The 14,390-nt window shown below is 41.6% G+C and overlaps 1 protein-coding gene across 2 annotated transcripts in view; it reads right to left on the reverse strand.

The window, feature by feature from the left end:
• RNF169 (ring finger protein 169) overlaps positions 1-14,390 on the reverse strand; it is an 84,892-nt gene that overhangs the window by 22,948 nt on the left and 47,554 nt on the right. The window contains exons 3-4 of one of the 2 annotated variants that reach the window (XM_057316667.1): positions 4,998-5,141; positions 329-447 (exon numbers count right to left, since the gene is read on the reverse strand). In XM_057316667.1, the coding sequence (XP_057172650.1) occupies positions 329-447; positions 4,998-5,141 (263 nt within the window). Of the gene's footprint in view, positions 1-328; positions 448-4,997; positions 5,145-14,390 lie in introns of both variants that reach the window. The other variant, XM_048217188.2, reaches the window with a different exon arrangement.

The raw sequence follows: 14,390 nt of genomic DNA on the forward strand, positions 1-14,390 counted from the left end.
ACGGATGGATATTGTTAGCAGAAGCTGTCTTTGTGGTCCCCTCCCAGGATAGAAGGGTCGCGCTTCGCAGCACAGAAATTAGCATAATCCTACCCTGAGGACACCAGAAATAGGTAAAAATTACTTTTAGATCAGCCCCTTGTTCCTAATAGATACTCGAAAACCAATTCCCACATCATTCCCCCCTTCCCACCTCCCGCAAAGTGGCTACAACAAGTACTTTTGTTCCTCCCCACCCCCCACCCCCCACCCCCCACCCCCCTCATTCCCTTTAGTCTCGTGCTTCAAAATGAAAGAACTGCGACTGAACTCAGTATCAGTCTCTTACCCTGCCAGGAAAGCTAAGGAGTAGGAGTTGTTCTTGGAAACAAATGCCGAGCGATGGGTCTGTGTCATCTTGCCTCGGGAAGGTTCTTCGTTCTCTGAATCTGAGAGGCGTGCAGGACACTGGCAGGAGACAAGGGAGACAACACTGTCTATTTGGTGTGCCCATGACTCTCCCAAAGCTATTGTTTCACAGCTATTGTAGGTCATTTCCCTCTGAGCCCCCATGTTTCCGACTGCCTCTTGGAGGTCCCAATCTGGATACCCCAATGTAGCTCAAACTTAATATATCCAAAATTCAATGCACTCTTTTTTCCTCTAAGTCCCACTACCAACCCAGCTAGAAGGCCCAATGTCATCTCTGACTCTCTCCCCTGTCCCTTTCTTCAAAGTCATAACAACACTGTATGGAGGTTCTGAATACACCCAGTACTTATCAATATTTTATTTCATTTGTGTTTACTATCAGCCCTATTAAGAAGGGATGACCTGTCTTCTCCAGGTGGCAAACAGGCTCAGAATAGTTAACGTGCCTAGGACCATAGAGTTAGTAAGTAGCTAGCACTAGGACTTCAATCCAGAGTGTCCGTCTCCAAGCTGCCTCTATGCCAGTTCTACTCTACTCCATTCTACTCCTAAAATGCCGTTCAGGTCTCACTCTTCCCATGTATACTCACTGTCACTGCCTTTCCTTGGAATCTCAACCTCTTCTGCATGGACTGCTGCAATAATCTACTTACAGGTCTTGCTCTCGCCAGCCTTTCTTCCCTCTAATCCTACCATCATACAGCACACGGATACAATCCTATTACTCTGCTCTCCGTGTACCATCATAGCCTTTCTAAGCCTCTCTTCTGGGCACGCTATTCCCTTTGCCTAAAACTCTCATTCCACATTCTCTGCCTAAAAAATATGCATTGGCCCTTCAGGGGCATTTCAAATGCCACTTTTTCTGCAAGGGCTTCTAAATACCCCTAGACTCAGCTTTTTATATCTTGTTGATACTCATGCAGTTACCTTCATTTTATTTTGGGCTCTCTTTTTGAGTCTTTCAATTTACATTTAAAGTTTCTTTATATGCGGGGCGCCTGGGTGGCACAGTGGTTAAGCGTCTGCCTTCGGCTCAGGGCGTGATCCTGGCGTTACGGGATCGAGCCCCACATCAGGCTCCTCCGCTATGAGCCTGCTTCTTCCTCTCCCACTCCCCCTCCTTGTGTTCCCTCTCTCGCTGACTGTCTCTATCTTTGTCGAATAAATAAATAAAATCTTTAAAAAAAAATAAAAAATAAAGTTTCTTTATATGCACTTAGAAAAGACGTCGGAAGGGTCGTTACCAAAATGTTCATAAGGGTTATCTCTACGCTGTTGGATGATGAGCAATTTTTCACTTTTTCTTTGCTACGACTGTAACTGTTATACCACATTGTTTTCCAACAATTCGCACTGTTATTAACTGTATCATAACAAATCGTAAGTTTCACGTCCATTTTATTTCCACTCCGAACTGATAACAATGGATGGTAATTTCTTCTTCTAGAATAAGCACCTTCCTCCCTCCATTTGAATTCAACTTGATAAATACGAGTCAAACACCTGTGACGTACCAGATACTGTAGGAGACTTTAAAATAGCTAGGACACATTTCCCTTACTCAATGAGCTTATAAGTCTAGCAGATAAACACAAACACACAAGCATACTGTAAGGGAGAAGGAAATAAGTCCTGTAAATTTACAAAGTTAGGAGAGGAGAGAGTAGATGATAGGAGCAGAGAAACAAGTGAGGAATCCCTACAGGCTCCGGGAAGGTGACAGCTTTTGCACTGGGCACGGACAGATGAACAGCCTTTCAATAGGTAAGCAGGTGGCATGAAAATGCAGAGCAAAGACCGTAAGGAGGAAAAGCATGAAGTTATATATTTGGGGGAACACAAACATCTCCGTTCCCTAGAATTCGGGGGTCTGAGCAAGGATGGGACGGTCAGTTAGAACAATACTAAGGACCTGAATTCTCATTTAATTCCATAGGAAATGGGGAATCACCAGGTCATTTGGGACAGGACAGTAAAATGATCAGTTCGGCTCTAATCATATTGCTCTCTCTATAAAATACATTCCATCAGCTGGCTTTCCCCTGAGCCTCCCTTGGAGCCTCTCTTTGGTCCCAATTTGAATGTAGACTAAATGAAATTATTTTTCCTTTTTTTTTTTTTTTAAAGATTTTATTTATTTATTCGACAGAGAGAGAGACAGCCAGCAAGAGAGGGAACACAGGCAGGGGGAGTGGGAGAGGAAGAAGCAGGCTCATAGGGGCGCCTGGGTGGCACAGCGGTTGGGTGTCTGCCTTCGGCTCAGGGCGTGATCCTGGCGTTATAGGATCGAGCCCCACATCAGGCTCCTCTGCTAGGAGCCTGCTTCTTCCTCTCCCACTCCCCCTGCTTGTGTTCCCTCTCTCGCTGGCTGTCTCTATCTCTGTCAAATAAATAAATAAATAAATAAATAAAATCTTAAAAAAAAAAAAAAAAGAAGAAGCAGGCTCATAGCAGAGGAGCCTGATGTGGGGCTCGATCTCAGAATGCCGGGATCACGCCCTGAGCTGAAGGCAGACGCTTAAAGACTGCGCCACCCAGGCGCCCCTGAAATTATTTTTCCAATACCAAAAACTCTTAAGACATATTTGAAGCAAAACCAGAGCCATTTAAAAGTCCTCAAAAAGACAAAAGCAAACAGGAAAAGAGGTTAAATCACAAAAATCTAAAACTTTTAAGTGTTTATAAGTCAGATTTTCTTCAACGTGTTTTTGCATACAAAATTTTGTGAAACTGGCTATTACCAAAAAAAACAAAAACAAAAACAAGTCTGAGGTTTTATACTTCCTGATTACTTTTAAGATTACGATTAGGTTACAATTCCTTTTAAAACTACAAAATGCAGTTGATTTCTATGGTAGTGGCAAAGGAAAAATTAATTAGAGCCATTTCCTGGCCTTGACATGAATTAATACTAGAGATCATTTCTGGAGGAAACTTGGATCTGGCAAGGCCAAAACCAGCAGGTTCTTTCTATCAAAGGACCACAGTGGAGGGTAAGCTCTCTTTATCAAGATCAGTTTGTCCTAAAGAGAAAGGTCCTTCTGGGTCATCTTCCCTAAGGGAGCTCAAGGACGGCCCTGTTGGGGTGAGGAGGCAGAGCTGCAGTCTAGAGATCACAGACCACAGTCGGGGCTATTAGTCAGAAAACACACTGTATGCACAAGGCAATCATATCTTACTCCTGCCTTCCTAGCTAAATTGCATCCTCTCCAGTGTTTTTCCTTTTGTAGTTCCCAATGAACAGAACATTCAGAGTACGCAAGCATTTCATGTTTGATAAACTGAGTCTTTTACAAGGGTGAAACCCTCCAAAATGCAAGTGGTTACTTTTAACATGAATTAAATAATAACAATTATTATTGTTGTAACTGGGATCAAAAATGCACATGCCTGTTGACAGCAGCAAATACCATCGATCCAAGAAAGCTTAAATTATTCCATTTCCTGAAGTTCAGGGAAAATGCCTTTGCAAAGAGTAAAGCAAAAGAAATTAACTAACCTGGCCGAAGTTGTACAGCCTGTTACAATGCTGGGACCTGTTTAAGAGGCCGACTTCTGGTACAGAGATTGTGTTTTCCTCTATTCTACATTGTCTGTCTTATATATAGTAAGGCTTCATTAATCCCAGCTAACTAGAAAGTTAACCTGAAATACTAACAAGTCTAAATCACGAACTATTTTAAAAGATTACAACTCTGGGGCGCCTGGGTGGCACAACGGTTAAGCGTCTGCCTTCGGCTCAGGGCGTGATCCCGGCGGTCTGGGATCGAGCCCCACATCAGGCTCCTCCGCTATGAGCCTGCTTCTTCCTCTCCCACTCCCCCTGCTTCTGTTCCCTCTCTCGCTGGCTGTCTCTATCTCTGTCGAATAAATAAATAAAATCTTTAAAAAAAAAAAAGATTACGACTCTACAGATAAGTACACATAGCAAGCCACAGGAAATGTCTGATCCAATATGATGTACTAAAGAAAAAAACTCCGTTGTAATTATCCATTTGAGCATCCAGTGGGCCTTCCAAAAGTACTTTCTTACATACATTAAATATACCACTTATAACGCCAGGAATTTGCTTGGTACATAAGTAAAGAAAAAAGTTCAGGCAAGATTTGGCAAGATCAGAAGTCTTATTAGGGTTAAACTAAGTCATCTAATATTGAAGACCTACGTTATATCTAGCTCTGTGTTGCTCAAGGTACTGAAAAGAATAGAGGGAAATCAAACACAAGCTTTAAGGAAACCTAGTTGAGGATATAAGATGTTCAAAACTCAAACGTCAAATAACACATAAGTCAAAAGGACAACATACGTATAAAATTTCCCCAAGTAGCATTCTATACCGGGTATTTCCCCTCACTCACTGTTTTCCCCCAACTGTTCCCTTAATCTTTCCACCCAAGTCTATTGTCCATTCGTGAAGTATTCTCTCCAGCTCTCATCTGGAGGCTAAATTCTTCACTGTCCACTACACAGTCAACAGCTATGACTGCTCTCACAGCTCACCAACACAGGTTCCCAGACCCATGTCACCTGGGCTAAGGACTGATCTGGAGCCGGCTGTCCACCAAGACGGTGATCTACTTACATGTTCCAGATCTGTCTTCAGTACTAACGGCTCATCTCTCTTTTTCTGGTCATCCATTTTCCTTTTCCCTGTTTCCGTATCCTCCGATAACAGCTTGTGGATTTGCTCTTCAGAAGTTTTCTCCTCTTGTAACTTTTCCTCTCTCTGCTAGAAATACAGATCACACAGCGAAGGAGAGTTTTAGGCAACGGCAGACGTCAAAACATCTATTGCTCGGTAGTCTATCAGAACAAACAGATCACACGGCAGTATGAGACTGTTTTTCTTTTTTTTTTCTTTTTTTTTTTTTTTTAAAGATTTTATTTATTTATTTGACAGAGATAGAGACAGCCAGCGAGAGAGGGAACACAAGCAGGGGAGTGGGAGAGGAAGAAGCAGGCTCCTAGCGGAGGAGCCTGATGTGGGGCTCGATCCCAGATCGCCGGGATCACGCCCTGAGCCGAAGGCAGACGCTTAACCGCTGTGCCACCCAGGTGCCCCTGAGACTGTTTTTCTTATTAGATATAAAGCTCTCTTAATTTTTAAGTAAGTCTGCTTTTACTTGACTCTTGCCGAACATTCACTGCGTGGCTTAAGACTTACGTGCTCTGCATGCTTGAGCAATATGAAATGATAAAAGCTAAGAGAATACACATAATCAAAAAACAAGATTTATTCTTAGCCAAAAAACCCTAAAAACATCCCTTATTCCCATAAACCAGATATAACTGTATGAAGTGAGGAGAAGAGCCGAGATGTAGGCCACAGAGGCCAGAGAAGCTGGGTGAGGCAAGCCAGGTCTTCAGTCCTAGAGGCAACAGAAACAGTATCACAGTTTCAATGTTCTGCAATTTATGCTATTATCTTGTGGTCTAGAAGGCAGGTCAAAATACATGGTTTGCAAAGAAATCTAAGGCAGAGGCCTATGCTCCTAATTTGGGGGAGGCAGCAGGGCATTATGAAAATAAGATGAGCTTTGGAATAAAAACCCGGGTTCTAGTGGTTCTGTCCCTTAGTTACCAGCTATATGATCTTGGGCAGAAGAAGCATCATAAAGGATCATATGCTCACCTACAAAATAGGGATAATTCTACTTACTCTGCAGATATTGTTGTAAGAAATAAATGAGATAATAATACCAAGCACTTAATGTGGTGTCTCGCTGTGGGCTTATAGTACATTAAGAGTTTCCTTCCCTAGGGGTGCCTGGGTGGCACAGCGGTTAAGCATCTGCCTTCGGCTCAGGGCATGATCCCAGCGTTATGAGATCGAGCCCCACATCAGGCTCCTCCGCTATGAGCCTGCTTCTTCCTCTCCCCGTCCCCCTGCTTGTGTTCCCTCTCTCGCTGGCTGTCTCTATCTCTGTCAAATAAATAAAATCTTTAAAAAAAATAAAAATTAAAATTAAAAAAAAGAGTTTCCTTCCCTAATCTTTTATTTTCCTTTCACTGCCTGGGGTTTCAATAAAACTTCAATGCCATAATGTATATCAAAGCAATTACAGGCTACTAATATTTTAAATCATAGTTATAAAAACAAATTAAGCTAAAGAACAAATATTTTTCATTGGCTGTTGCCTCAGGGTTAAAAAGCAAAAACAACAATAACAATAAACAACTAAGATTTAGTCTTATCTTTCCAATTTCTACAGGTCCGATTCCTACAGGCCTGGACTGGTCTTTAACACAGAGTCTAATTCAAGAGTTTACAAATAGACAAAGAACACCGTACACAATGTCGTGTCAGGAAGAGGCTCGAATGAAACAATGCACTCCCAACTTGGCCCAAGTCAAACAAGAACCCAAAAGGAAAAAAAGCAAATCCATAGCCAGGGAGAAAGCAAACCTAAAATCTGTGTTAACTGCCCACGAGAAAGCTCAATGCCTTTTGATGATATTAGACGAGAACTTCTTGTTCAACAAATTGAGCACAAGCTACACAAAGGGACGGTTCATTTCCAGAGTATGGAGAGGCAGAGTGGCAAAAAAGAGAACAAGTTTTAGCATAAGAATTGCTACCACTGGGACGCCTGGGTGGCTCAGTCCTTAAGCATCTGCCTTCGGCTCAGGGCATGATCCCAGCGTCCTGGGATCGAGCCCCGCATTGGGCTCCCTGCTCAGCGGGCAGCCTGCTTCTCCCTCACCCACTCCCCCTGCTTGTGTTCCCTCTCTCGCTGTGTCTCTCTCTGTCAAATAAATGAAATCTTAAAAAAAAAAAAAAAAAAAAAAAAGAATTGCTCTCACTTATTGAAGTCCTAGGTGTCAGGTGCTGAGCTAAGCACTGTATACACATTATCTCATGTGAGAAAACTAAGCCCTAGGAGTTAGGTAATGGGTTCAGATTCACAGAGCCATAGTCCTGGAGCTAGAATGCAAATCTAGGCTTCTATCAGTGGTTCTCATCCGAAGCTGATGATTTTACATCCCAGGGTACGTCTAACAATGCCTGGAGACACCTTTGGTTGTCACAACTGAAGAGTGTGGGGTGTGTACTCCTGGTAGACAGTGGGTGAGGCCAGGGATTGCTACTAAACCTCCTAAATGCCCCGGATAGCCCCCAACAACACACACACACACACACACACACACACACACGCTGCTATTTTTAATAAAACTATTAAATTTCCTATTTCCTATGTTTTAGTGTTGTTTTGTTTAGTGCTTAATGGTATTTACATACTATGTCCTCTGGTTTTTCCAGTGTTCTAAAGTGTATCCTTCTACTTCCTAATTATGTTTATTGCTGCTCTCAAAATTTTTGACAATGAACTTTGACAACAACTCCGTCTGTGCAACCACCTTTCCATTGCAGTGTTGAGTCTCTAACACGCCGTGAACACAGCTAAAAATTTACCAAATCGAAAACCCCATATATGCATTTGAATGTTCGCACGAATCAAGTTTGTGTCTTCTCTATACTGCGTTCTGTAGAAGTTAGTTTCTTGTCCCTTTTGACAGTTTTTTGTGAGGACTTGCGAACTTGGCCTCTAGTAAAGAGTTTTCATATTCAGGGAAAGCGCCTCAGGAAGTAGCACACACACTTGAAAAAAAAAATATCAGTAGCTGCTTTGTACTGAACTCTTCTTTGCTCCAGGCATTAAGTTTATAGGAGCTATCCTCGTTGAAACATTAAGGGCTCTGTGTGTATCCATCATTATATAGACATAAAAATTAATACTCAAGGGTTAAAAGCTGCAGAGGTTGAATTCTGAAGAGCTTGGATTTTAAAGCAAACCACTGGCTTCAAATACCAGGGCTTCTCAACCTTAGTACTTTTGGGCCACATAATTCTTTGTTATGGGAAGCTGAACAGTCTGAGACGAAGGCTCATCCATAATAAATACCTTATTTGGGAGCAGGAGTTAAGGACAGAGTAACAAAACAAGGAAAGAAAGCCAATAAAAGTGGTGTGACAGTTGGTCCAGTAATTGGCTACAGAGGACAATATGAGAAACTGCATGAAATACATCTCAAGACTGTCAGTCTGAAGTGAGCCAAAGGGAAGCATAGATATCTATTGACTCCTACCTCCCACGGACCAAAGTTTGCTCCGCAGGGTGTTAAATGCCCCTCACGCTGGCTGCACAACTTGAGCAAGTCCCCACGGTGGGCACTGGAACAGCGATAACAGAGAAGTCCAATGCTAACAGCAAGAGGCAGGCCGTAGGAGCTAAACTAGACCTCAGGCTGCACCAAAGCGAGGTTGGCCACTACTGTAAGTGGAGTGATTTCTACCGCTCCCGTTTTTAAATGCTAATTATCAGAGAAAAACTACTGACTTCTGTACATTCATCTCATACCAGTCACACTACCAAGAAACACCATGTAATTTTTTCCTGCAAATTACTTTGCCTTCACTAGTTTTGTTTTGTTTTAAGATTTGATTGATTTGAGAGAGAGAGAGCCAGCACAAACAGGGGGAGAGGCAGAGGCTGAGGAACCAGTTAAGTCCCTCCTGAGCAGGGAGCCTGATGCAAGGCCTGATCCCAGGACCCCAGGATCATGACCTGAGCCAAAGTCAGACACTTAACCGCTTGAACCACCCAGACCCCCCTTCACTTGTCAAAACTAGTGCACCTGGGGGCACCAAAATTTGTTTATCCATTCAAGTGTTGGACATTTGGGTTGCATTTTAGTTTGGGGCCATTATGAATAAAGCTGCTAAAAAAAGACATGTTTTTTTGTGGACAAATGTGTTACTCTGCCTGGCTAAACAGCTACAAGTGGCATTGCTGGGTTACAGAGTAAGTATATGTTTAGAATTATAACGCGATTGTCAAAATGTTTCCCATCGTGGTCATACCTTTTTTTTTTTTTTTAAGATTTTATTTATTTATTTGGCAGAGAGAGATAGCCAGCGAGAGAGGGAACACAAGCAGGGGGAGTGGGAGAGGAAGAAGCAGGCTCCCAGTGGAGGAGCCTGATGCGGGGCTCGATCCCAGAACGCTGGGATCACGCCCTGGGCCGAAGGCATACGCTTAACGACTGAGCCACCAAGGCGTCCCAGTCTATGACCTATTTTGAACTAATTTTTGCATATTGTATAGAGATCAAGATTCACTTTTACGCATTCATAGGATATTCAGTTTGTGGAAAAGACTGTTCTTTTGTCACTGAATTACTTTTGTGCCTTCGCGAACATCAGTTGACTATTTATGAGTGGGTCTATTCCAGGACTACATTCTAGTCTATTCCATTGATCTATATGTCTTTTCCTTATGCCAATAACATACTGTCTTAATGACTAGCGTTATAGCAATTCTTGAAATCTGATAGTAAAGTCCCCCAGTAATAACAGTCATTATTCACAGACAACATAGTCCTCCATCTAGAACATCCACCAGAATGTACAGAAAAGCCGCCAGAACTACTAAATGGGTTTCAGCAAGGTTCTAGGATAGAACAGCAAATTATAAAAGTGGATTGTGTTTTCATCTACTCGCATGAACAATTAGAAAATGAAAATTTACAGGCGCCTGGGTGGCTCAGTTGTTAAGTGTCTGCCTTCGGCTCAGGTCATGATCCCAGGGTCCTGGGATCGAGCCCCACATCGGCTCCCTGCTCAGCGGGAAGCCTGCTTCTCCCTCTCCCACTGCCCCCACTTGTGTTCCCTCTCTTGCTGTGTCTCTGTCGAATAAATAAAGTCTTTAAAAAAAATGAAAATTTAAAAATACCATTTACAATAACATCAAAAATGTGAAATACTTAAGATAAATCTGACAAAAGATGTGGAAACTGAAAATCACAAACATTGTTGACAGAAATTAAAGAAGACCTAAAAAAAATAGGATATATCATGTTGATGGGTCTGAAGACTCAATATTACTGAGATGCCAATTCTCCCCAAATTGATCTATGGATTCAATGCAATCCCAATCAAAATCCCAGAAGGATTTTTTTTCTTTTTTCTTTTTTCTCCTCCCCCCTCCTCCTCCTCCTCCTCCTCCTCTTCCTCCTTCCCCTCCCCCTCCTCCTCCTCTTCCTCCTCCTTCTTCTTCTTTTTTTTTTTTGTAGGAACTGGCAGGCTGATACTAAAATTCAGATGCATATATAGAGAAGGAGTAAGAGCCAAAATAACTTTGAAAAAGAACAAATTGGAGAATGAACACTACCAGATTTTAAGACTTGTTATAAAGCTACAATACTCAATCAAAACAGCATGGTATTGGTATAAAAATGAACAGATCAATGATACAGATAGAATATAGAGTTTAGATATAAACCCACAAACACATAGATAACTGATTTTTGACAAAGGCACAAAGGCAATCCAGTTGAGAAGCGATAGTCTTTTCAACAGACACTACTGGAGCGACTTAATATCTATGTGCACAAAAAGGAACGTGGACCTATACTCACACCACGTATAAAAATTAACTCGAGGGGCGCCTGGGCGGCACAGTGGTTGAGCGTCTGCCTTCGGCTCAGGGCGTGATCCCGGCGTTATGGGATCGAGCCCCACATCAGGCTCCTCCGCTAGGAGCCTGCTTCTTCCTCTCCCACTCCCCCTGCTTGTGTTCCCTCTCTCGCTGGCTGTCTCTATCTCTGTCGAATAAATAAATAAAATCTTTAAAAATAAAAATTAACTCGAAATGGATCATAGGCCTAAATGTAAAGCCTAAAACTATAAAGCTTCCAGGAGAAAACATAGGAGAAAATCTCTGTGAACTTAGGCTGGGCAAAGAATTCTTAAATATAACACCAAAAGTACAATCTACAAAGAAAAAAAAAAACTTATAAACTATCTTTCATGAAAGTTAAAAGCTCCTGCCCTTCGAAAGACTCTAAGAGAATGAAAACACTGACACAGACTGAGAAAAAGACATTGCAAAGCATATACTGGACAGAAGATTTGCATCCAGAACACACAAAATCGCTGAAAATTCAAAAGCAAGAAAGTATGTGACTGACTTTAAAAATAAGGCAAAAGATTTGAACAGACATTAAACCAAAGAAAATATACGGAAAGCAACTAAACTGATGAAAAGATGTTCAACATCATTAGTCGTTCGGGAAATGTAAATTTTAAAACCACAATGAGATACTACACGCCACTTAGAATGGCTAAAATTAAAAAGACTAACCATACCAAATGTCGGTAAAGATTGAGAGAAACCAGAACTTCTACTGGTAGGAATTAAAATAGTAAAACCACTTGGGAAAAGTCTGGCAGTTTCTTAAAAAATGAAACACACATCTACCATATGATCCAGCCATTTCACACCTAAATATTTACCCTTAGAAGAGAAACAGACTTATCTACACAAAGATATACGTGAATGCTCATAGCAGCTTCGTTTGTAACGGCCAAGAACTGGAAATAACCCAAATGTCTATCAAGAGGCATATAAGGTAAACAGATTGTGACATATCCATACGATGAAATACTCCTCAGCAATAAAAAAATAAAGTACTGAGGCATGCAACAAAGTGGATGGATCTCAATGTAATTGTGCTGAGGGAAAAAGCCAAACAGAAAAGAAAAAAAAGAGATACATTGGATTTCATCCGAATTAAAAACTTTGTGCAAAGGATATTATCAATAAAGTAAAAAGACGACCTAGAGAGTGGGAGAAAATATTGGCAAATCATACAACTGATAAGGATTTAATATTCAACATACATAAAGAGCTCTTACGACCCAACCCAATTCAAAATTCAGCAAAGGGGGCGCCTGGGTGGCTCAGTGGGCTAAGCGTCTGCCTTCAGCTCGGGTCATGGTCCCGGGGTCCTGAGATCAAGCCCCACATCAGGCTCCCTGCTCTGTGGGGAGCCTGCTTCTCCCTCTGCCTCTCCTGCTCCCTCTGCTCATGTTCTCTCTCACTCACCCTCTCTTTCAAATGAACAAATAAAATCTTAAAAACAAACAAACAAAAAAACCCCAAATTCAGCAAAGAACTTGAATAGATTTTTCCCTGAAGAAGAGATGGTCACTGAGCACACGACAAGGTGCTAGACATCATCCTTCATTAGGGAAATGCAAATCAAAATCATGATGAGATGCCCATTAGAATGACTACTGGAAAAAACATTTTTAAAGAAAAAAGAAAATAACAAGTACCAACAAGAATGTAGAGAAACTGGAGCCCTCAGACTTTGCTGGTAGGAATGTAAAATGCTGCAGCTGCTGTGGAAAAGCTTGATGATGCCTCAAAAAATTGAACAATTATCCATATGACCCAGGAATTCTGCTCCTAGGTATATACCAAACAAATCTGAAAACCCAAGCTCTAAACAAATACTTGTACACCAATGTGCATCGCAGCATGAATCACAACTGCCAAAAAGCAGGAGCCACCCAAGTGTTCAAGAGATGAATGGGTAAACAAGAAGCGATATGTCCATACAATGGGGTATTACTCGGCCATAAGAAGAAATGAAGTACTAAAACACGCACCGGTGTTGGACAAACCTCAATACATTACGCTCTGTGAAATAAGCCAGACGAAAAGAACAAACACTGGATGATTCCACTGACATTTCTAGAATCGGCAAGTCCGTAAAAACGGGAAGTTAGGTTAGAGATTACCAGGGGCTACGGGGATGGAGAAATGGGGAGATACTGATGAATGGGTACAGGGTTTCTGTTTGGAGTGATGAAAAAAACAGAGCAGTGATGGTTGCACAACACTGTGAATGTACTTTTTTTTTTTTTAAGATTTTATTTATTTATTTGACAGAGAGAGACAGCCAGCGAGAGAGGGAACACAAGCAGGGGGAGTGGGAGAAGAAGAAGCAGGCTCATAGCGGAGGAGCCTGATGTGGGGCTCGACCCCATAACGCCGGGATCACGCCCTGAGCCGAAGGCAGACGCTCAACCGCTGTGCCACCCAGGCGCCCCTGTGAATGTACTTTAAGGATACTGAACGGTACACTTTAAAATGGTTAAAATGGCAAATTTTTGTGTTATATATATTCTATAGCACTTAAAAAATGTTAAGTGTCTTATAACCTATTCTTTAAGTATCATGAAGTTCCAGCCAGCTTCCTATTCTTTTAGATACTACAGTAAATATCGTGCATGCCAGTTTCACTCAAGGCAATATTTTAGTAGCAGGATTCAACTAATCCCCTGGTCAGAATCAGGTAAGTGAATTTTCCACTAACAGCTAAACACAAAGCCAAACAAAATTCCTAGCCACAGGGCAATGTTCCGTAGATGCAACAGGCCACTGAGCTCGCTAGATTCTTAAATCCTATTCACGCAAGGGCAGAAACGCCTGTACCAGATTTGTAGTTAATCCATATGTCTTGAACAATACTCACTTCACCATGAAAAATTATTTATCTTCAAAATTGTAGAATCTGGGTAATCAGTATTCAGGCGTTCATTTTACTGTTCTCCCCACTTTTATTTTGTTTGCATATTACAGAAATTAAAACTTTTTTTTTAAGATTTTATTTATTTATTCGACAGAGATAGAGACAGCCAGCGAGAGAGGGAACACAAGCAGGGGGAGTGGGAGAGGAAGAAGCAGGCTCATAGCGGAGGAGCCTGATGTGGGGCTCGATCCCAGAACGCCAGGATCATGCCCTGAGCCAAAGGCAGATGCTTAACCGCTGTGCCACCCAGGCGCCCCCAGAAATTAAAACTTTTGAAATCATTTCTAACATCTGTTAGGCTAGTTAACAAACCTCAGGTGCTAGATGATTATAGAAATAACAGAACAGCTTATCAGAGCCCATGAAGTGAAGGTTCTGATCATAGTCTTTCGAGGGCTACATAACCACTCCAAAGTGTGTGTTCCCTACAAGTACTTCGAATGTTCACTGGCCATGCTTAGAGATGAAAACAAAACACATATATATATCACACTATTTCAAATGAAATCTTTTCAAGTATATTTCATAACATCCAGAAAGTACTTCTATCATGGATTTTATTTTATTTTTTATTTTTTTTAAAGATTTTATT

This window comes from Ursus arctos, unplaced genomic scaffold (genome assembly GCF_023065955.2).
Source record: "Ursus arctos isolate Adak ecotype North America unplaced genomic scaffold, UrsArc2.0 scaffold_22, whole genome shotgun sequence".
In the NCBI taxonomy this organism is placed as follows: domain Eukaryota; kingdom Metazoa; phylum Chordata; class Mammalia; order Carnivora; family Ursidae; genus Ursus; species Ursus arctos.